Raw genomic sequence first — 24,795 nt, forward strand, 5'->3', positions numbered from 1 at the left:
TTTGAATTTCTCGGTGTATGCGCGATAGCTGATTGGTTGACTGAATGACAGTAAAAGTGGAGAAGTGGAGGTGGTCTGAAGTTGGCTTTGAAGGCTAAGCACATAACGGACGTCTAGCAGAGACGAGACGCTGACCTTTACCCCTTCCGTGTGAAGTGGGGCTGAGGTCCAAAAAGGTCCAGAATGAACCTGCTCAAATTTGCACGTGTTTTTCCATAAGGAATGGCTTAGAACTCTTGCAACTATATTACTTCAAGGAAATAAGAAATAATCTCAGAGAAATTGGGAATACAGACGAGAATGACTTTACAAGTATAACCTCTTTTCCCTGTTTCGATAGAACCGTGCTAACGTCAACACCAACGTTCAGTCCAAATGATGTAATATCACATATTCCAAATTCCTTCAATAACAACTCTAACTTTATCCGATCTTCAGAATATCAACAAGTAACGAACAAATACAGCAAATATTTGTAGAACTCCACGATAAAATATCAAAAAAGAACAATATTATTGTTACAAAATCCCCAACGCCGCAGCTGACTACAGTCACCCAATTCGACGAAGGGACCTCTACTTGAGCATGATGTCACACGCGCGTTGCCTCCCTAGGCGGTAACTGGAAAAGTCTCGAAAAGAATTCTAACGTCGATCCTGAGAGCGAAACATCGCGATGGATATGAAATTTCTAGAAATTCTAGATGCATCGATCTTACTAGAGTAAGAGTAGTAGTAAGAGAGTGTGCGAAGTCTCACGCAAGCGAGTATTCTAAGTGAATTATAATCAGTGCGTAGTTGTGTATTGAGTAAATAAAAGTTGTCTAAGTATTATTAGTGATGTTTTAAAAAACGAACCCCAAGTAAATACGTAACATTATTCATACCAATTCCACAAATATTAATTCAGATAATTGGAATAAACGATCCTATAGAGATTGTAGATTTTTTGAGGGTTGCTTCAGCATTAGTCATAAGGAACTTCTAACAATTTCAGAGGGGAAAAAGTTAAAATTAAGTTACACGTATTTATTGGAGCAAAAATTATTATAATTCGTTAATAATGTATGTGTAATCAATTTCAAAGGATATAGATACAATGTTAAAAATGATTTATTTACGGTGTATGCGTACTGTGCCCACAATCGTAAAAAAAATTAAACTTTCATTCATTATGTAAACCGCCTCAAAGACCATAAAATTGAAGTTTTGAGTTCATACCGGGATTATAATCACTCGAAAGTATATATCAGATATGCGAAAGGGGTTTAAAGACAAATTTTCATGCAAAAATTAAAAAATATCAAACCATCATTATTTCGCGATAAGTGACTCTAATACAGCAAAAACGCAGAGTAGTAATCTCCAGAATGTAAAGTCCGATGCAGTTTTCAGAAATAATCGTTCTGAAAAACTTCCCAGAAATGATCGACATAACAATGATATTGTATCTAGTTTTAATGCAGAGGGATAAACCCTGCATACATGAAAAGTGTTGGCCAACCACTCCATGTATAGTGATAAACAATTTAAAATTATTGAGAGATGTAGTTCTAGACCTGTTCTTCATTTTGATGCCAACTGGAAGCATAATTCGAAAGCCTACATACACCGATAAACGTGTTTTTTATTATGCCGGTGTTACTAACACACGTAATAGAATAGTTACCTATTTTTGAAATGATTAATTGTAATCATGATATGGTATCTATTGAGATATTTTTAGCAGAATTCAAATCGTTTTCTCTGCAGAGAGAAAAAAAGTGGTCATCAGTTGAGAAAATTTATGGCAGAATGTATCAAATTCAGCCATTTAGAACAAGTCGTAGTTTGTATCACGAATTTGGTTAAAATTCTTTATTCTAAAAATCAAAATCGCCAAATGAGAAAAGCCCTATTCAGTTTATTGAAATTATGTTCAGAGCCACGAGTCACCAGAAACTGAAAGTATCAAATTTGAATTTTCATTATTTGAATCGCAATATAATAAGGAATCAGAAGTTCTGTATTTAAATAGTCCTTTTTATAAAAAAATTTTGAAAATACATTGTGAAATAGGGGAAGCGAACGGGTATTATAACACTTAATTTCTGAATTTAATTTTGAAGAAATATTTGCCATTTCTTCCGTTATGGTCAGGAGTAATTTATAAAAATAATAATCCCGGCAGATTCAGCAATGCAAATGTTGAAAATTGGTTTTCACAAGTTAAAAATAATCTTTTCAACGGAAACTGCTACAATCAAAAGTGCAGCAGAGTCATAAGAGTGTTACGAAAAAATGTAATTTCACTCCACAAAAAGATAATGTTAAGTATTCTAAGAAACGCGTGGACTTCGAAAATTATAGTGAGAAAGAAGTCAACTAATACGCAGGTACCTGAACGTTTGAATGATGAATATTCCCAGACAGAAATTTGGAAGAAAAAAAAAAACAAATTGAAAAGGGTACCTACCACCTTTTTAGAAACAAATTTGAAAAAAGCGTTAAACGAAATATGGAATGAATTCAAAGATATATTTACAGTTGACAGGATAACCGATGATGACCTAACAGATGATTGGGACATTTTATCAAACCTTTCAAAAATACCGAAGGTAACGAATATTTCAGAAAAGTGTACTTGAACGCACTCAGTAAACAAGATACTTCCGAACTAGAAAAATTAGAACAAAAATCTGAATTATGGCTATACCATCAAAAAATTCGTATCACTTCATCTAATTTTAGAAAACTAGTAAAGTCTACTTCGGACAAGGTCAGAAAATCTATAGTAAAATATCTTTTGTATAAAAAAACACCACACACAGAAGCCATATACCATGGAAATAAGTATGAGAGGGAAGCTGTTGATAGATTTTTTTGTATTTTTTTTATTCGAGGTGGGGGTTGATTTTCTGTTCGACAAAATATTTCGACATAGGGGTCTTATCGAGTACGCGGAAATGAATACATTTCGAAGAAAACATTTCCTTCCGAATAATAATCGAAAGAGTTATGGATTATTTTCTTTAAATTATTTAATTCGGGGTGGGGGTTGATTTTCTGCCCGACAAAATATTTCGACATAAAATATATTCATATAAACTTTGTCAAAATAGGAATGGAGACTGGTACCCCTGGTAGTAGGGTAATGGATACTAAAGATGGTCTCTAGTAGAGCAATAAGTATCAATGTAGAAGACATCACAGTGAGGGGACTGGTCATAAGGGGATGTCCACAGGGAGGAGTCTTATCACCCCTTCTCTGGAACATAGTTCTGGATACCCTGGTTAGTCACCTCAACAATAATGGATTCTACACAATTGCATATGCAGATGACATAGTTATCTTGCAGACCGGCAGATTTGTGAACACACTGTGCGATAGAGCGCAGAATGGAATAGAAATATGGTGTAAGGAACACTCACTGTCCATTAATCACAAGAAGACTGAGATGGTCTTTTTCACCAGGAAAAGAAGTTTATCGGGCTTAAAACCTCCCGAAATCTTCAAAAGCAAACTAAACTTCTCTGAAGATGTGAAATACCTTGGTACTATCCTCGACAGGAAGCTAACATGGAACTCTCGCCTACAGAGTAGAGCAAAAAGAGCATATGTGGCTTATGAGCAATGTCGGAGGACAGTGGGACGCGCATGAGGTCTTTCACCCCGTGTGGCCACCTGCATCTACACTGCAATAATAAGACCTATGTTAACGTACGGAGCCATTGCATGAGGACCGAAAGTTCTACAAGCAACGGCCATCCAAAAATTGTATCAAATACAGCGTCTGGCTTGTTTAAACATCACAGGGGTCATGAGAACAACACCAACCGCAGCAATGGAATTAATTACGGGTCTGACCCCTTTGGACCTGTACGTCAAGGAGGTTGCATTAATGATCATGTTAAGATTGCGCACGGCTGGTGTGAACCTCGAAGTAGGAATGGGTCAATTGAGGCTGAGCCTATGGCGAGAAGCGCTTACTGTGCAACCTCTGCTGCAGGCAACCAGTGATGCAATTGAAACCAGGTTTGTGTTTAATAAACCCTACAAAATACAAGTAAAACAGAACACAGTGAGATGATACAAATGCAGTACGCATATACAGGGTGTAACTGAATGAGTGTAAAACATTTAAGGAGGTGATTCCTCATCGAAAAAAAGATAGGATCTTTCATATAAAGAAACTTCATTGGAGCCTCCCTTGTTAAGATACAGCCCCTTAAAGGGGGTACATAAAATTTGTATTACAATTTTTTTCACAAGCACTGAAAAAGTTACAATATTGAAATTAACCTGACGTTTTGTACTACCAAAAAAACACTTAGCCAGAAATTTATTTGGTTTACCCCATGGTGGTAAGGGGTGGAAAACGCAACCCCTAAAATTTATTTCCAATGTAACTTATTGTCTTATTATTTGTTTACCATTTAAAAATTTATTTCCGATAGCCTGTTTCATTCTAAACAAAAAATGTCTCTTGGATTGTTTGCCCAAAATAAACCAGTTCGCAGCAAAAAATTATTTTACGAACAACTACAGAGATACATCGTCATAAATGCGAACTGGATTTATTATTATTTTGTAGTTAGTACCTGCATTAAACGATTAAAGGTAACCAGAGATATGTTCAATATGTCTACTTTCAGACATTACGCATGCGTCTAGACGTCGGCGTATTGAGCCACGTATTCGCTCAAATATTCCTGGAGTCTCTCTGATTACCCTGCACGCATCGATGTTGCGGTTTCGTAAGTCCTCTACATCACGAACAGGAGTACGATAAACCAAATGCTGTAAATGACCCCAAATAGATAAATCGAGAGGATTGAGATCCGGGAATCGAGCGGGCCAATTCTGTGGTCCTCCGCGACCTATCTACTGATTTGCATATGTTTCAGTTAAATGCTGACGTGCTACTTGACTAAAATGGGAGGGAGCCTCATCATGCATAAAAAACATATCCCTTCTGACGCCCAAATAAACTTCCTCCAGAATACTGGATGCACTTCTCTTAAAAATTGAACGTATGCCTCACCATTTAATCGAAGAGGTACAAAATGAGGCCCAATTGAATCATCCCCAATAACTCCGAGCCACACGTTGAGAGAAAACTGTTCTTGATGGTTAGTTTCGACAATAGCGTGAGGGTTTTCATCAGCCCATATGTGGTAATTATGAAAATTAATAATCTTGTCCTAATCATTTCCAGCATCCAATTGCAAAATTCAAGACGGTACGGAAAGTCTCGCGGTAACAGTGCCTGTACTCGTTGCAGATGGTAAGGGTGTAAGAGTTGTTCCTTTAAAATTCGAAATACCGTCATATGATCAACATTTAGCTGGAAAATAATCTTTCTAGTAATGGTAGTAGGTTGTTCAAATTAAGTACTACTTCCTCAAGCTGTGGTGTTCGTACTTCTCGATGGCGACCACAATCCTGCGTTCTTTTGTCGAATGAACCATATTCTCATAATCGTTGATGAAGTCGAGCAAATATTCTATGTGAAGGATTTCTGACTGGCCACTGTCAACTAAGGAAACATTTCCATAATATGGGGCTAGTGGACACACCTCTATGTAGAGAGTGTGTGTTCGGCGAGTCTTGGCCTACACCTGCTGATATAAAGGAGATGTCTCCAAGTGACCTGTCCATCTTCCTGGAAAGGACAGGATGGACGATGACCTAGGAGGAGAACTCCTCGGAGAGGATGTACAATGGGTCTCACATGTGGTCTAAGTGCTGTGGGCTTACACTCACCCTCCCTACTTTACAGATACAGATCCGTCATAAATGTATTTATATAAACTTTATCAAATTAGGAATGGAGACTGACCCGTTACTTTCGAAAAAACTATTGTATTTATTCTCAGTTCTTGGACAGTAGGTAAATTTTGAATATGAATTATTCTTGGTATTATGAAAAAAAGTTGAAAAATGGTGGGTGCTAAAACTCTTCTTTGACGTTCAATTTGTCGAAGAGTATATTTCCACAAAGATGAAAATCATACAAAATATCAGTCAGTGAATAATATTTCACTGTGTACTATAATTTCAAGCTACAAAATCTAGGACCATATAGGTGTCACTGAATACGCCGAATATATATTCCCAGCAGCACAAATTTTTCAAAAGATATGATTTTTTAATTCAAAATGATGCATGGGGTGTATTTTTTCGCGACCAAATCGAGGACCATATTAGTATCATTGAATCCGATGAATTCCTACGTTGCATGTGAAAATATTTCCGGCAACACCAATTTTTCAAAAGATATGATTTTTCAAATCAAAATGGCGGAAGGGGTTGTGCAGGGTGTGTATTTTTCCGCGAGAAAATCGAGGACCATATAGGTATCTTAGAATACGCCGAAATCCTTCGCTTTATGTGAAAATATTCCAAGCAGCTCTAATTTTTCAAAAGGTATGATTTTTCAAATCAAAATGATGGAAGATGTTGCAGGTGGTGTATTTTTCCGCGACAAAATCGAGGACCATATAGATATCATAGAATACGTCGAATACCCCAGCAGCACAAATTTTTAACTGTATTTAGAGGCATATATTCTTAAAATAAATGATCGATTGGAGAATAACATATATATCTCCTATCCCTTGTCATTATGTCCATAAAAAATGAATTTAAAGTTGAGTCGGGCCGAACCAATTTTTTATATAAACATCCTATACAGGCTGATTCACGGTGGATAATGGCACATTATACGTTTCTGGTGAACCAGACACCGGATCACTTTGAAAATTCAATGGATAGCATATTCGAACAATCTCTACCCAACTAAAATATTTTCGCCAATACGGTGTTGCTCCTTCCATTACAAAGAAATAGCAAATTTGATTTTTCAAATGGAATACCCTATATATAATATAATTTTTAGAATCTACAAAAATTACCCGACAACTTTTCTTGACATTTCCCTTTCCCAATCTGTTACCGTGTTCGTATTATGAATCGATTTACATTTTTTTTTTCGGAAAAATGTGGATATCTGCGAGTTGAGGAATACTATAGTACCGAAATTTAGTTTGTAGTAAGGTGATACTTGAAGGCTTCCAACACTTCAGTAGCCTAATCTCCGTAACTTCAATAGGGACCGTTCAAGTATTACGTAAGCGTATTTATTACAATTATTTAACTCTCATACCTCATGTCAGTAAAAGTAACCAAAGCGCTTACCCTCATGCTTACGTAAACATGGTTATATGTTTTTTTAATGTATTCTGTTCTATTGATACATGAGCAGCAGTTATAATTCTAAAACTAAGAAAATATATTTAGGAAAGTGTACTAAATGCACATATTTATTCAAACAAACTTTATCGACATGGCCCAACATATTTTGCAGTAACAGTTTAAACTAATGCTTTAAACTATTCGAGAAGCGTCTTGAAAATAACTACTGCTGACGTAATCACCATCTAGACCCTTCGCCCCCCAAGTCATCAAAAATGAGTAAAGCAAAGACCCCCGTCCCCCTATAGTTCTTACGTAATACTTGAACGGCCCCATACAGGGTGGAGAAAAAATACAGTTTTTTCGTTTGCTTGAGAAAGTGACCGAACGTTGATTATTTCAAATGGAACACCTTGCTTTGCTTTGCTTTCTTTCTATGTATATCATGCGTATACCTTACTATTAGTTAAGGTTCGGACAAGGAGCATTTATTTGTGAAAACGTTCTTCAGAATGGTATTCTCATTCGGTATTTTGTAAGGACAGGCCATGATTACTATTTGACAGTAACGTTGTGATATTCTCCTAATAATATTGACATTTTCGTCACTTCAGAAGTTTCAAATACTTTTAAAACGATGGAACAAATCTATTCAAACGAATTTCCTATGAATTTGTTTATTATTTTTAGATAGTGTGATAAAATTATCAGCAGAACATGTAGAAAAAAAACATTTGAAGAATTGAAAAAAAAACGATTATATACTAACAAAGTCGCAAAATCGTGTTAGTTACACCATTTGACATGTCTCCGCCTGAAACAGCAGAATAAACGATTTGAAAAAAAAATAATATTGAGTTTATGACATGTGTGATTGTGCTCGCATAATAGAAGAAAAGTCCACAATATCCATCACAGTGTTATTGATGAAAATGACCTGACAATGCTGGACGTGTTAATATAACCCTACTTTGTGTCTCACATGCAATATAAAAAAATTAATATAACCCAGCTAGTAACTTGAAACAACTTTTATTAATTTCAAGGCAATAGGAAGTTCGCCGCCATGTCAGCTAATGAAATATAAAAAAAAAATTGAAATAAAAAATCAAAATCTGGGAGGTTTCTGACGATTTCCAAAAAATAAAAGCACAAGATCGTTTTGATTTATTCCCAAATATAAAGATAAGACGTATGTCTCAACATATTCATCATACATTTATGTTTATGAATATTCGGGGATGTTTACTACATAGTGAGTTATATTTCTTCAGTCGACATTAGCAGGTAATTTGGTTGAGAATTTCATATTCAAGGTGAAATAGTGGTCTGTGGTCGATAAGTACATCCGGACATCATTGAGATTGCAAATTGTTATCAAACAGGAACTATAATCGCGCACGTTCAGTTTCCTATTGGGACTTTACATTAGTCATTTAATAATACTGGCATAATACAAAATTCACATATACTATCGAAATGACCTTCCTGTAGATATTGATAAGTCGAAATATGAAACGCAGTCCTCACAAGTTATATTCTTGCCCAAAAAGATATCTGTAGGGCCACGATTCTCGACTTTATTCTAATAGGAAATTCATATAGGAATGATAATTTTCATTTTCTGCAATAAATGTATGGATATATTTTCAACCGTTTCCATGAGAGTAAATACTTTTCTTTAGGCATTTGGTTTGTCATACATTCTCAAGAGTTTTTACAGTTTGTCAACAATAAAATGAAAAATATGTAATTTGATTTTGAATTGTACCTATTTCATTATGAATATTCGTTTCAAATCTGGAATTAATATAATATTTGAGTGGAAGTATGCAATATAAAATGATAGAACATTATTTGGAAAACAATAATTAATAAAAAGTAAAACTAACCTCTGGCGATGAATGCAAAACAAGTATAATCAGCAGAAATGCAAGTTGTGGTTTGACCATCTCCTTAAGACGCAACAACTTGAAACGCACGTCGAGAAGAGTATTAGAAAAGAGTACTTCACCTGCATTCAATAGAAACCGTAGCTAATGAAATCATGTAATTTTTCATCGGTGACTGAATTATGCATGTATAACAATTATTTCGTTGTGTTGTGCATGTTTTTTATTTCGACATAAACATTCGGAATAATTTTATGAAATTATGGCTTTGACTAATTTTTTGTGTTTACACATGTGAAGTCAGTGACTTTACATGACTCCCTTTGCGTAGGTGCAAGCCTGGTGCCCCAAGTATTTGTTATAATTGATTTTTGATTCATTGGCGTTTGAAATATCTTTAAAGGTTAAAATATAATCACCGTGAAACATCACTATATATAGCATCGCTACAACTTGAAAAAAGTTGGAAGTCTCCAAAAGCTTTTTAAGTGTTTTTTATATAATAATAAAAAAAAGTTAAACAAAAAAGGGGTGACAGCATTGCTGCGTGCAAGACAGCTGCGCCCCCTCGAATCGAGCTGGCCAAATGCGCCTATTGGAAGCAAAGGCCAAGAACTTTAAGTGAAGTGAAGTGAACTATTCAAGTAAAAATAATAGATGCACTCAAATTACCGTAAGTAACAACGATATTGGCTTCAGAAGAATTATTTTCATAACGTTCGGCAAAGTATCATTTGCCATCTTCTGGTGATGTCTATAGTTTTACAAATAGACTGGTTATAAAACTCCTTATAAGGATAAAAAACACAGACCACGGAGCGAAACCCGAGAAAACAGCTCATCATACTTTGTCCGTGAGAATCTTCGTACAAATACAGTGCATTTCATTTAAAACGAGGCAGCCTTTTGGTACAATGATTTTCAGGAAAAATAAAAAATACGTCAACAATAGTATACAGGGAGACACATTTTGACATATTCACATCTGATGTTACTTCCCCTATCGCACCCCCAGTGCATGTCACCAATTTCTTTTAAATGGATCACCCTATATTGTTTCGCATTATCAGATGCTCCATGATGACCAGATTTCAACAAAGTATAAAACATATGGTCTGAAGCTTATGGTTCGGGAGCTACAAGTTATTTGAGTTGAAAACGAGCCACCCTGAATAACTTTTGATACAATGACTTGTAGGAAAAATAAAAAAAAAGGTCAACAATTAATTCTTGAATCGAAATCTGATGAGTGGACAATGAGAAGAAAAAAAATTCTATAGTAAATTTTCAAAAACGTTTCCACCAACTATCATACAATGGTACAAACGAACTTCCATTGCAGCCCTCACATGGTTGAGAATATCGGGAGTCATACCTCTGCAATGCCTCATTATATTCTCTCTCAAATCTTCTAATATTATTGATTCTATCTAATACACTTCAGACTTCAAATAACACCATAGGAAAAAATCTACAGAAGTGAAATCCTGAGACCTTGGTGTCCATTCTGTAGGACTTCTTCTATCAGTCCAGCGACCAGGAAAATGATCATCCAAAAATTGTAGAACTGGAGCTGCATAATGAGGAGGTGCACCATTCTGTTGAAAAACTATTCCGTTTTCGAATAAATTTATATCTTGCTAATTGTCCTATTGATGCACGGTATTATTCGATTCTCAAACATATCCAAATATTTATCACTAGTCAAATTATCATAAAATTTCCGTCCAAACATTCAGTTTTTGAGGTCGTTGGGTATGAACTTTACGGTATAAATGAGGATTCGTATCACTCCAATATCGACAATTTTGCAGATTCTCCTTCCCACTCAAACTAAACGTACCTACATTCATCCGAAAAACAAATTTTATACAAGAAATTCTGATGCAAGTTGATCCGTTCAGTGAGACTTTCACAAAACTCGATACGTCTATCGAAATCATCTTCGTTCAATTCATCAACTAGTCTAATCTTATATGGACGAAATTTGTACTTATGAAGGATCCTGAAAACATTTGTACGACTGATTTCCTGATTCTCGAGATAAATTAGTAAGAGATTGCGATTTTTCTATTAGTCCAACGTGCCCTAAAACTGCAGCACAAATAACTTTATCGTTGACAACTCCTGAACGGTTATGCTTTTTATTGTTAACAGATCCGGTTTCCATAAATTTGTTCAATAATTCCGAAACGTATTTGTGTCGTACAGTTCTTCTTGGATAATTATCATTGAACATACGGGCAGCAGCTCTAGCACTGTTTCTATTCTGGTATTACAAACTCGTCAGTACCGGGCAGGCGTTCCTCAATTGAAGATAAAATTTGAATAACCAAGAATAATAATAATAACTGCGTAAACGCAAGCGAGACATAAGTGGAAACATCGATGGGTGTGACACCCAAGTCAACTTGCCAAGTTTGTATGTCAGTGTTGGTGGTTTGACCAATCAACCGACAACTGTGGTAGCAGAAATTTGGGAAGATAGCCTGGAATGCCATCGAAAAACAAATCCACATAATTCTAAAAATGGTATGAAATATCATATATAGAAATCAAGAAATTTGTAACTCTAACATATTTTGGTAGAAGAACAGAGACAATTGCGAGTTTAAAAAAACAATGTGGAAGTGGCAGTCAGACCACATGCCAGGTTACGAGTTACTGACTCTTCAAAGGTTTATATTACGCATGGGTGTCAAATGGAACGGTTCACTGAAACAATACGAAAGATAGCATTACATCTCTCTAAATTCAATATGACGGAACGCCCAAGATGGCAGACAAGTTTTTTTATACTCCTTCGTAATATGGTTATTGAAAAGAATACAAAAAATGAGATGTTTCTTTAAATCCAATATGTCGATTCAAGATGGCGGACTAGTTTTTTATGAACCCCCCATGATGTGGGTATTGAATGAAAGGGTTTGCTGAGAAGGATACGAAAAATAACATGACGTCATCCTAACTATAATATGGGGGACGACCCAAGATGGACTAGTTTTTTTGCACCTCCATGATATGGGTATCAACTGAAAGCGTTTGCTATGGGTATAAAAAATAACATGGCATCATTCTTGATCCAATATGGCGGATCGCCCAAGATGGTGGAATAGTTTCATATGTACACCCATGATATGGGTATCCAATGAAAGGGTTTACTGAAAATAATACGAAAAATGACACGACGTCATTCAGAACTCAATATGTCGAACTTCAAAAAATGGTGAACTATGTTTCTTCTAACACCCCCAAGATATGGATATCAAATTCAAGGGTTTGAACCCTCTCTTGAAACAGAGATACTCAAAATATCAGAAAACAATCTGACTGCTATACCAATTAAAAAAAAATTATCAATTTGTTACATTACCAATTTATATTATATAAAAGCGAGATTTACCTGATGTGCAAATGAATAAAAAGAAATTGTGTAGTGTGATAAATTGATGAGTTTGAATTAAATCAAAACTTATTTTGATCTTTTTAGAGCATGTCAATAATAGCTTGAACTTAAAAATTATTTTTGATATCTATTTATTTTAATCATTTGATGTTCAAGTATTTACTCAAATCTTATTGTATTTCACTTTTAACGTCGTGAAGAAATCACACTTCTGAGATGAAAGTTTGACGAATTGTATGACAAGGTAAATTTATTTTTCAAACAGTTTTCAGCTGAAATTTCGTTATTCCTTTTTCTACTTATAAATACGTACTCATTGAGAAACAGAAATAACTTTTCATGTTAACGGATTGAAATTCAATGTTCCCTTCACAAAGAACAGGGAGTTCCAATCCACGGAACCTCAAATTGCTGTCATATCATTTTGTTCTCCCGGTATTGATTCAAGTAGAAAAATTATTGGAATAAATCAATATACAGTCATGAAAATCTTCTACTTACTTGAGTGTAGATGTCAATGTCCTTGTAAGGGTTAACTGCTACAAGAATTGTGCCGGTATACGTCTAAATCTCATTAAGGAAAACAATAGGTGCCTACGTGTTTGTCTGTGACAACTACAATCTTGCATATAGTTGAACATTACATTCGTTTCGACGTGAATGGAATACATAGGAAGTTGTGGCTATTCATGGTTTCTGCAATTCAATATTTCAGATGTTCGATAAAAAATATATTTATCAAATCCATTTCATTTCAATTTTCTTCATTCCATTGAATACAATATATTTTGTATTTCAATCACTCGACAAGACACTGCCAAAAGAAATACTTTAAATTGCAATTGAGTACATCCTGTTCCACTCAGTTTGAATAAATCATATTCAAATTGTGAGCAAAAAATGTTTGAGAATTTTGTTGTTGACAATTTGTCTGTAACTGTATTTTCTACGAGAATGAGTATAAATATCGGAAGCGAATTACATTATTTTCCAAAATACTTAGGTAAAAAGTTATGACGGTTATGTTGTTCAATCCACAGAGTACTTTGAAAAAAATTAAATATTTATTTTCCTGAGAAAACAATGGCGACATCTCCCCTTACAAAAATCCCATTTATGGGATCGACAAAGAACTGAATACAGGCTTGTTTTTAAGGACAATTGAGTCCAGCAATGCATTTGGTGTTCTCTGGTGTTGGATCACGAATGCATTGTTTGGGCTCTATATTTCCACTACTAATTTCCCCTCTATTTTGTTTGAGTGCCTATAGTCTATATCTATAAGCAGCGGAGTAATAAATAATTTACTTGATACTGTTCCATAGGCGTACATAATTGAGTTGGTTAAACAGTGAAAAATGTAGTATTCATTTTAAACGTTCATAGTTGATATAACAATATCTCGAAATACTTTTTATAGTTGTATGTATACGGTGAGTAACAGAAATATGGAATGCTCGCATTTATAATTGACAGATTTTTTTATTGAAAACCAAAAATTGTTTTCACTTTTGAATTTCGAATAGAATTTTCAATACTTTCCATGAAAATCACTTTTTAATGTATCACGTGCCTGCGCTGCTTACCTGACTTAATCAGGCATAGGTACCTAAGATATTTTAGTTTTCACTTTAAAAGAGAATGACGTCATAATTCGATCTGATCTTAATAGGTACTTTATTACCTGTAGAATATTAATTGATGATAAGGCCCATCCCTTTTGATCAGTGTTGTTATTAGGAAAGTATACTTAATGTGTGAAATAAAATGGCTATTTCAGTTTTCTCTCCTGTAAAACGAATGAACAAATGTGAGTTTTCTGTCAACGACAAAATTCTTCTTAAAGTATACGACGCTTTCACACACTGAAATCCTTCGTATACCGCTGATATCCATATATACAGTCATAAATGAGAGAAAAATGAAGCCGTGAAATATCCCCAAAACTATGTATCTCCAGGAAGGAAAACTGTGTCTGTTGATGATAACTAGAAACTCACAATTTCATTTAAAAAAATACCGACGCTCGACAAAATAATGGGAGCCTCGAAAGAAGACAAAAGTATGTGTCGAATGATATGCAGGAAGGAATTGTGGAAAATTTTAAATGAATTCAACTTCAGCTGGAGAAAAAACAGAAATTATCTCTCATAAGGCAGATAAGAGTGTTTTGACGTGGGAATAGAATTATATAATGTATACCAAGTTGACGAGACACTTTTCGCAATTTGCAAAACGAATGATTTCACAATTTGATATCAAGTTAGCGATACCACTTTTTTATTATAAAGTTTTCCAGAACTTTGACTAGACCATTGGTTTAGTATAATTATTCGCTTATTAGCTGCGGAGAAAATTTTTTATTTTCACCCCTTTTTTAAAAAAATACATGTTGTCTGGCTAACTCGATATCAAGTTAGTGATACCACTTTTTTATTGTAAAGTTTTCCAGAACTTTGACTAGACCATTGGCTTGTTATATTTAGTCGCCAATTAGTTGCGGAGAAACATATTTTTTCGAATACATGATGTCTTGCTAACTTGACGTCAAGTAGGCGATACGACTTTTTTATTATTGAGTTTTCCAGAACTTTGACTATAACATTGGTTCGATATATTTATTCACTAATTAGTTGCGGAGGAAAATATTTGATTCACTTTTTGTTTCAAAAAATTCATAGTCTCGCTAACTTGATATCAACTTTTTATTATTGAATTTTTGAGTACTTTCCTTTTTTTTGAACATACATTTGAGTTTTCTGCAATTTTGACCTTAGTTTAATGGTCGGTCAGATTAGGATACCACAAACTCATTCCGGAACAAACCAACAACCTCAGCTCTATACAGAATCTACCTTGAGGCAGGACACGAAATCGAAAAAACTCTCGAAATATCACCACGGGATGTAGCGAGATAATCACGTGTATTCACAAATAAAAGTTATCGACAAATTGCCTTATGACCTATACCCTATACTGCCTTAGCCACTTATTAGTTTTGAAGAAAGTCTCGATACTTCGTGGCCTGTGGACAATGTACTTGTCACTTGCCATAAATGTACTAGTATATGTAAAATGGTCAAATAAAACATTCTACTCTATTCTACAATATTGAATATATTCTTTGTTTTATGCACTTGAAGATATTTTGAATATTTTTATCAAAAAAATACATGTGATTTTGACTAGAGGAAGGGTAGTTCACAACATCACCAAGCATCACCAGAGGGGGAGGAGGAGGGTTTAAAAGTTACTAAAAATATCACTTGGTTAATGGCCGACCCCGAAGTGCCGAAACAGCTCTCTAATATATTGCTTGATCTATTAAAATTGATCGGTTGATGTTTCGGATCATGGTAGAAAAATTATTGATTTTTGTGTATGTTAAATCAGGCTGATTTAATATTTTGTAGCAGAACCTTCCAAAAACAAATCAATTACTTAATGAATCAATTTAAAGTCGAACTCAGGAGGAGTTAATGAATACCCCAATTTTTTTGGTTAGTAGTCATATTGTCAAGTCTTAGTATTTCTGGAACATTTTATTTTCAGAATATCAACAATGTTTCAATGTGTTAATGAAGGAGCCTCAAATGAGGCTAAAATTATTGCATATTCAAAATTTGTAAAAAGTGAAGGATTTAGATTTGGTTCTGCTAGCTTAACGGTTAAGACAGCAGAACCCAACATTTTTTCAAAAAATAGAACACCTGGATGATCGGCGATAAGAGAAAAGATGTGCCTAAAATGAGCCTGAAATTATAATGGAATCCGATTTGACAAAATCGTTAAGCTAGCATGACCCATGATATCTATACGTTAAACGAAGAGCAAAAAATTCGGCAATAGAATACAAAATTATCCTAAAATTAGCCTTAAATTATGGTCTGAAAATAAATGTAAGATTCCAAAGTGGTTCTGCTAATCTTTATTTTTCAGTCTGTTTTTATAAAAATAATTTTTGTTGCTAACTGGCTACATTATGCATTAGTACTAAAAAAATTATTCATGGAAATTTTTGAAACAGTTATTGTTTTTGTTTAAGCACAACCCAATTCCACATTTTTCGCACTTGGTACGTGTGAAACCCACACAGTTGGGATATTTGCACCTCATTTTCAAATCTTGCGGCATCGGCCAATGACCAGTTTGATCTGTGCGTACTTCTTTAGGTGGCACATGTTTAGTTGGACCTCTTTTTCTTTTCTCTTCGATCTCAGACTCCAAGTTATTAGGTCTACCACGTTTGGTACGATATGCACCTAACTGGCACAAATGAAAGGCAACTTCAGAGCGAAATTCGGCCTGATTCTTGACTTTGCTAGCACGACCGTTTTCAGAATGCACTCTCTTGTAGAGTAAACAAGCATTCACAAGGGTCATATCAATGAGATGGTAGAATATTCTCATGTACCATTTTCGACTTTTCAGACGTATCTTATATCTCCCCATCAAGCTGTTTAGCAAATCCACTCCTCCCATGTGGCGGTTGTATTCAGAAATGATATAGGGACAATCGACCTCAATCTTTTCCTTTTTCTTTCGATCGAATCTTTTTACTTTTGAAACTGGGTTTTTCCCAGCAAATGATGATATGAGCGTAACATATTTGTTGTCTTTCCAAATCAATGAAGATATGTCCACACCATCAACTGTGGCTACATATTCATGGCTAGTACCACGAGATACTTTTTTCAGTGATAATTCAGTAGGTAATTGACAATTTGGTAATCTGTTGCGACGTATAGTACCCAAAGAGAAAATTCCTTGTTTTGCGAGATGCACCATGAGTAGGACAGCTGTGTAGTAATTATCATGCTATAATCTATAATTTTTCATCCTTGGTATGATCCTTGCTAATCGTAATACTATATTTGAAGTAACTCCAAAATTGGGCTCATTATCTTCTGTGTTTTCAAACTTTTCCTGACCAATATAGATCTCAAATTTATATGCAAAACCAGACACACCTGCTAAAACAAAGAACTTGAAACCCCACTTATGGGGTTTCATCGGCATGTATTGTTTCATATAGTGTCTCACTTTGGTGGAGCACATTTTTTCGTCTATACTAAGATGTTGCTCCAAAGCAACTGACGAACATTTTTTATTCAAATGATCGACCAGGGGTCTTATTTTGTGCAGCCTATCGTGTCCAGGACGATCAGGAGGAATGAAAGCATCATTATCATTGAAGTGAATGTACTGCCTGATTTTCTCGAACTTGTTTACTGGCATAACATCAGCTATGTTCGAGAATCGAAGATCATCACTCTGTAAAGACAGTAGGCCTCTCTGGCTTTTTCTGGACAGAAAATAAATTCGTTTCTTCGACAATTTTATCGAAAAGTTCCTTCGAAAAAAAGTAAGTAAAAAAATCGTATGGTGATTCTAATTTACGAATATCAGTAGCAAGTTCTGTTTCTCCGTGAAATTGTAACTGGTCCTCGATTAGCTGCATAGCTTTTTGTTTCCATATGATATTTTTTTGAGTAACCTTCTTCTGTTTGTCATTTTGTTGAAAAAAGGATAAGGGCAAATTATCTTCATTGTCGCTAACCTCTTGTTCAATTGTCTCCAACGGTTCTCCTGGAAACTCGACCAAACCTACTTCATCAGTAAAATCGTTTTCTGGAACAGAACAAGAAGGTTCATCTTCACTATCCGTTTCACATTCATCCCCACCATCCTCACTTTCTAGACCGGTAAAGTTTTCCCAATATTCTATCAGCTCTGCTTCTGATAGAATTCGCTTTGCATTACTCATTCTGAAACAATACCAGCACTTACAACTATACCCCAAATGCATGATGTTGCCAATCGGCATCAAAACAAATTCACAATTTTTCAAAAAAAACAACTTCTGAGTAATCTACATGAGTATCAAAGTGTAATACATACCTTGAAGACTTGGAAACATAATTTTGCAATTCTCATAAAGCCACTGAAGCAAAACAACTGAATATTCAATTTTATGAAACAAAACCATGTGCTCGAGTCGGTGGCCAGTTGATAATAACTGTCCACTTTTTCCCAATGGCGCCACCACCGCTCAACTATTATGATTTTATTCTTTAGTGGTGTGTTGCCAATCGGCTAAGGTATGCAGCGAGCTCTAATTTGCGTTCTCATATATTTTACGTATCTAAATATGGGATCGTTGCCAGACGGCAACAAGATGCATTTAAGGGTTAAATAAAAGGGGCGAAAAAATATTTTTCTCCGCAACTAATTAGCGAATAAATATACTGAACCAATGGTCTAGTCAAAGTTCTGGAAAACTTAATAATGAAAAAGTCGTATCGCTAACTTGATATCAAGTTAGCGAAACAACATATATTTTTTTTAAAAAAGGGGCGAAAAAATATTTTCTTCCGCAACTAATTAGTGGTTAAATAGCGGCAAATTATGAAATCATTCGTTTTGCAAATTTCGAAAAGTGTCTCGTAAACTTGATATACGTAATTATATATTATCTAGAAGACACATCACAAATCGCCTTCTGGAAAAGAAAAACGAAGTGTTGTGTTAATTTATATATGGCAACTTCCACGAATATTTTGATATAAAATTTGCGTTTAAAAGGTGTATTTTAACCACTTAAAAAGATTCAGTTCCCTACCAGTTAAAAACTTGGATGTTGTATAACCTGTCGCGTCATGTTGAGAGCTTCTGTATGCCAACAGAAAGAGAGGAACCAATTTATCCCAGTCTCTGGCTTTTGTAGACAAACATCGAGAGGTAGTTATTTACGGTGCGATTATGGCTTTTAACCACGTCCATCGGACTGCGGGTCAAGAGCAGTTGTTATTGTCTTCTTTATTCCCAAGAGAGTCATCATTTCGTTCCATGAATCCGATTCGAAGTTGCGGCTTTAATCCGAGTGTAGTTCCTGTGGTGCTGAGTGGTCTGATCCGACCATATAAAAAGGAGTGGTAGTGATCAACTGCTTTGACTACTGCGAGGGGCTCTTTTCTAGTAACGCAGTAATTTCTTTCGGACGCCCTCAGAGACTTACTGACATAGCTGATGACGAATTCTTCTTCGTCTTCTTGTAGGTGAGAGAGTATTGCTTCTATTCCTTGTTGGGATTCATCCGTGTCCACTATAAACAAGCCCTCCTCCTTTGGGTATGCTAGGATCGTTGCGCTGGTCAAATGCCTCTTCAGGCAGCAAATCTTGCTGGAAGTCTTTCGATCAAATGAAGGGAGATTTTTTTCAGCTTACCTATGCAGCGGTCTGGCAATTTTCCCAAAGTCCTTAACGAAACGCCGGTAATAGCTACAGAGTCCAAGGATGCTTTTTACGTCGGGCTTGCTGTTCGGCGTTGGCCATTCTTGCACTGCCTTGGTTTTCTTCGGATCTGCTTCTTCGGGTTGATCTGCAAATGATCATTCCGCAGCCTCGTGGAAACACTCCTCAAGTTTGACACATGTTCGTAAAAAATTTTTCCGGTGACTATAGTGTCATCAAGATAGACCAAGCATGTTTTCCAGGTAAGTCCTTTGAACACATACTCCATCAAGCGTTCAAATATTGCGGGTGCATTGCTTAACCCGAAAGGCATAAACTTAAACTGGTATAATCCAGTGTAAAAGGCAGTGTTGAGAACCATCTGCATTCGGCCAAGATGTAGGGTAACTGTCCTTTCTGGTAACATCATTAAGCCTCCTGTAGTCTACGCAAAATATCGCCGATCCATGTTTCTTAGTCACCAACACAACAGGTGAAGACCAGGGGTTGTTTGATTCCTCTATTACTCCTTCTTCCAACATATCCTTAACAATAAATGAAGTTTCGTCCTGCTTTGCGAAGGGAAGTCATCTCGGTGATTGGGCGTAGGGGTTTGGCATCACCAGTATCGATCTGATGTTGAACTAAATCCGTTCTACCAATGATTTTGCCCTTCACAGCCATATCGTTCTCTTCCTCTACGAATCGGGTGGCCTTGCGTAGTTCTTCTTCAGACAAATGGCTCCACGTCTTTTTGAAAGAGTTGATGAGTTCCATTGCGGGTTGTTGAGCACGCTGTAGAGGTACTTCTTCCTCAATTCTGGTAATTTTTATGATCGGTTCGCAGGTGCCTATGACGCACTATCTTGAAAGTCATCCTGTTATTATTAGGGTTGATTATTCTTACTGGAATGGTCTGATTGTTACCATTTACGAGAGATCTGGCCACGAAAATTCCTGATCCAGAGCCGTTGGATGGCTCTACCAATGCTTTATTCAAGACGCCAGGTCCAGAAATTTCCGCTTGAATACTTTTCTCGGTATTGGGAGAGATTCTGGAATCTTTCAGTACAACCACCTTGGCGCTGTCATAAGGCTGAGAGGGTACGTCGAGCAAAATTTTCTCATTTCCAACAGTTTGTTCCTTATGTTCACCACGAATTCTTAGGAAGACATGATGTCTTGACCCAGAATGTTGGTCACTAATACCTTAGTTTCTATTTCGCTATTTCCAAGCCTCAGTCTCACTTCAGCTTCCCCGTAGACTATCAGTAGCTATCTCCAGTAGCTGTTTCCAGAATGGTCACTATTCAGTGGTCAAACCAATTGAAAGTCTTGAATTTTCGGAAATTTCGTAACGCGAACCTGGATTTGCGGAATTTTTGGACAGCAGATAGTGAGGAAGTACAGTCCTCATAGGGCATTTTTCCATAAGCTAAAAACGAAGTTTTAGCTGTGATTCCTTAAAAAAATTCAAAAATTTTCATTTTCAGTGTTTAACTTATGGAAAAAGCAAAATGGCGGAGAGGACTGTAATTCCTCACTATTTACGTACGAGTAGGTACGGTCTCTAAGTGTCGGAGATCGAGATTTTTCAAACGACAGATTTCTATGTAAAACATCATTCATTATAACTATTTTAAATTCACTAGTATTTGAAAAATTAATTAGTGAAATCCCCATAAGACTTTGTGGTATTTCCCCAAAAAGTTTGGGAGATTGCAATAATCAATTTCCCGAATACTTACTAGTGCAACAGTTGTATTGGTCACAAATAATGTTTCAGTGATACTTTAATTTTGGATTTCAACAATCCGAATCTCCTACATTCTGGAGGGTTTGTGGGTTTCAGGCAAAGTCGCAATATACGGAAATTTATAAATGTTGCACATTGAGACTGGCCTGAAACCCACAAACTCTAAACACAGAGTGCAGTTGGCTTCTGTTGCATGTATGGGCAATAAAAAAATACAACGGCATTATTTGAAGACTTACAATATTTGTGATAAGGTAAAGTACAGTGACGGAGATTACACTTTCTTGAAGAATTTTGTTATTATTTGGGACTGTGTGATTTGTAGGAGTTACAGGCATGTCGCGCCAAATTAGCCAATTCCTTGCAACTTGGCACCAGCTCCCTTTTCACTGTCATGGCAGCGTCTAAGGTTCGCTCACACATTGATTTGTCATCTCTTAGGTATTTACCAGAAGCTGAAAACCCTCTTTCTACTTCGGCATTTCCATGGGACAAAGAAAGAACAGCTTTAACGATCTTAGTGACATTAGGGAATCTTAACTCTTCAGTGTCCGTTTTTAGGAGAAGAAATTGACGCCAGTAGTCATCGATTCTTCAGTTAGTTTTGTCCAACCGCACAGCGTCTTCTTCTAGTTGTAACAATCGCCATTCATCTTGCACAAGTCCGACATTAACTTCTAACGGCAACGCACGAGCTAGTGTTGCGATTCGATCCACGCTAACTGATTTCTTTCGCTGTTCTGGCTGAAGACATCGACATGACTGGAGGAAATTATTGCTCATAGAACTTTTTTTTGATTATATGGCACAAACTTCTTTGATGTGCTCTTGGGGTTTTGTTAGGAAACTCAGCCGAACATCCTCTTCAAATGCATAAATTTCACTCACCACATCATCGTTCAAAATTATTTTATTTGCTAGGAAATGGGTAGGCAATAATATATCATTGAAGACGCCAACATTCTTAATCGATTCTGGCTTACATATTATTGCAGAGAGTAAAGACGCTAGACGATGAAGCTCATCGTATATGATATTAATCATAGGTCTGGAAGCCTGAAATGCTCCAGTAACGGCTGTAAAGGTTCTTGCACTAGAACCACGATATTTGGCGGGAAATATAAAAACTATTATTCCAGCCCATTCAGCAAATATACCCAGTTGATAAATTATTATTGGTAATGTTATGAAATTTGATGAGCACATGGTAAAAATTTACGCCGAGTAGATTTTCGGAATTTTCGGATGATGTCAAAAATATACGGTAATTTCGGACCTTTACCGAAATATCGGAATTTTCCGAAAATTTCGGACCCGGTTCGACCCCTGCACTATTGATAACTTTTTCAAACGGCTTCTGTTGGAAATGACGGCTCTTATCACTGACCTCGTCGCTCCAGTATCGACGATGAAGAGGCACTGGTGATTATTAAGAAATCCGTCGACAACTAAGCTGTTACTGCATTAGCGGATGCATCCCAAGCCCCCAGGTATTTGATTTCCACGATACAAAGGAAGAAATTGATAAATTTATAGTTGAAGCTCCTGATGACGAATATTTATCAAAAAATGTGTACTTTTTATTATTAGATTGTGTTTAATTTTTTAATGTAATGATATTTAGTCTGTTAAAGTAATTGTTGTTGCCGGTGCCTGCAAAACAGATGAATTATGCAATATGCTCCCAGACGATTTAGATGTTTGCGATATTATCATAATAAATATTCTTCATTCAAAGAACAGAACATCAAGGAAGTTTGTTGTTATTGAGCTACAATGGGTTAATGTTATTAAAAATACTTAGCTAATAGGCTAACTGACATTACAAAACTATTTATTTTATACCGTAAAGGTAAACATATTAAACAAAATATTGGGCACAATACTATTAGTAAAGTACCATATGTCGTGGTTAATTATCTCAAATTAGAAAATCCTGAGTGTTATACTGGTCATTCTCTAAGACGTAGCTCGGTAACACTTCTCGCAGAAAACGGAGGAGACTTACTAAGCCTGAAACGGCACGGTGGGTGGAAGTCGGCTGTAGTAGCTGAAGGATATATTGAGGAATCAATAGCTGATAAGAAGAGAATCGCCGAATTAGTGCAAAAATGTTATTTATCCAATGAAGCTTCAAATATAACTTCTTCTGCAAGTCAAGATGCTGTCTTAGAAAATGTCCATGTTGAAGATAATTTAGTGGAAAAAGGTAATGAATGCATTCAAAATACGAGGATTGTTTGTAACACAGAAGTGAATTTACCTGGTCCAAATGTTAGTTCCATTAATACAGGAAATGCTGGAATACACATGATTTGTCACAATTGTACAATTAATTATAATTTCAAATAATTTTCAAGCGTATTTCCAATGTTCAATTCCCTACTTCTAGTTGATGATTAAGTTAACAAAAGTTTCTGTGAATATCTTTAAAATTATAGAATTGTTCTCATTATTTACCTGGGTGTTTTTTTATTATCATTAACTACCAAGAGTGAAAAATAATTTTTGTTAGGGGAATGGAGTAAATAATAGCAATTTCTCAAATTAGTAGTGAAAAAAAGCCATTATACGCGAGTAGAATACTATCTTCATCCACGACCAATACAAATTTTTGTTGAAGTTTTTTGTTGGAAAATGTTATATTACATACATATTTTTAGACACACTATTATTTTATTTTAACAAATATTTCATACATTATTGTTAATCTATACACAGTACATAGTTATCGAAAATTATAATAATCGTATAATATCTCATATTAATTAAAGAAAGCCGATGCAGTCTCTCGCAATATTACCGTTGATCCTTCCGAAACTTTGAACAGATTCCCCACACATATTACTTTAATACAATAAGGAAACTACACTTGGAAAAAGATGGATGGCCATGGAAACAAATAAATTACGAGGGATAAATCCCGACATGCACTCCCAGAACTACCAATCGATCCAGACATCAAGTCATTCTTAAGTGTCGAACACACAAGACTAACCCACCAACAAGAAGAAATAATATGCTGCGGAATGTGATGTCTGTCGTGTGATCAACAGTGTGAAGCACACAATCATGGAGTGCCCATTTTTTGAATATGAAAGACAAGATGCAAGACTTCCCAATGTTCTGCATTAGAAGTAGTGAACTTGACCTCTTTATTAACTTTTTTGAAATCTATCCATATATTGGATGAACAATAATCTAATTGTTCCTCCGCTAATAACTCCTCGCGGTTGGTGCGGTTATTTTGAAAAAAAATAACACAAAATCTATGTATTTAGCTTAACAAATATTACGTACCTATATAATTTTACAAGATTTTATTTATATTT

The 24,795-nt window shown here is 35.6% G+C and overlaps 1 protein-coding gene across 1 annotated transcript in view; it reads right to left on the reverse strand.

Annotated features, from left to right (window-relative positions):
• Myo81F (unconventional myosin 81F) overlaps positions 1-24,795 on the reverse strand; it is a 359,268-nt gene that overhangs the window by 295,219 nt on the left and 39,254 nt on the right. Inside the window, exon 3 of the mRNA XM_074185988.1 lies at positions 12,976-13,038. Coding sequence (XP_074042089.1) covers positions 12,976-13,038 — 63 coding nt within the window. The remainder of the gene's footprint in view (positions 1-12,975; positions 13,039-24,795) is intronic.

This window comes from Leptinotarsa decemlineata, unplaced genomic scaffold (assembly GCF_025532065.1).
Source record: "Leptinotarsa decemlineata unplaced genomic scaffold, Ldec_3_MD MMD2_tig00078422_RagTag_RagTag, whole genome shotgun sequence".
NCBI lineage: Eukaryota > Metazoa > Arthropoda > Insecta > Coleoptera > Chrysomelidae > Leptinotarsa > Leptinotarsa decemlineata.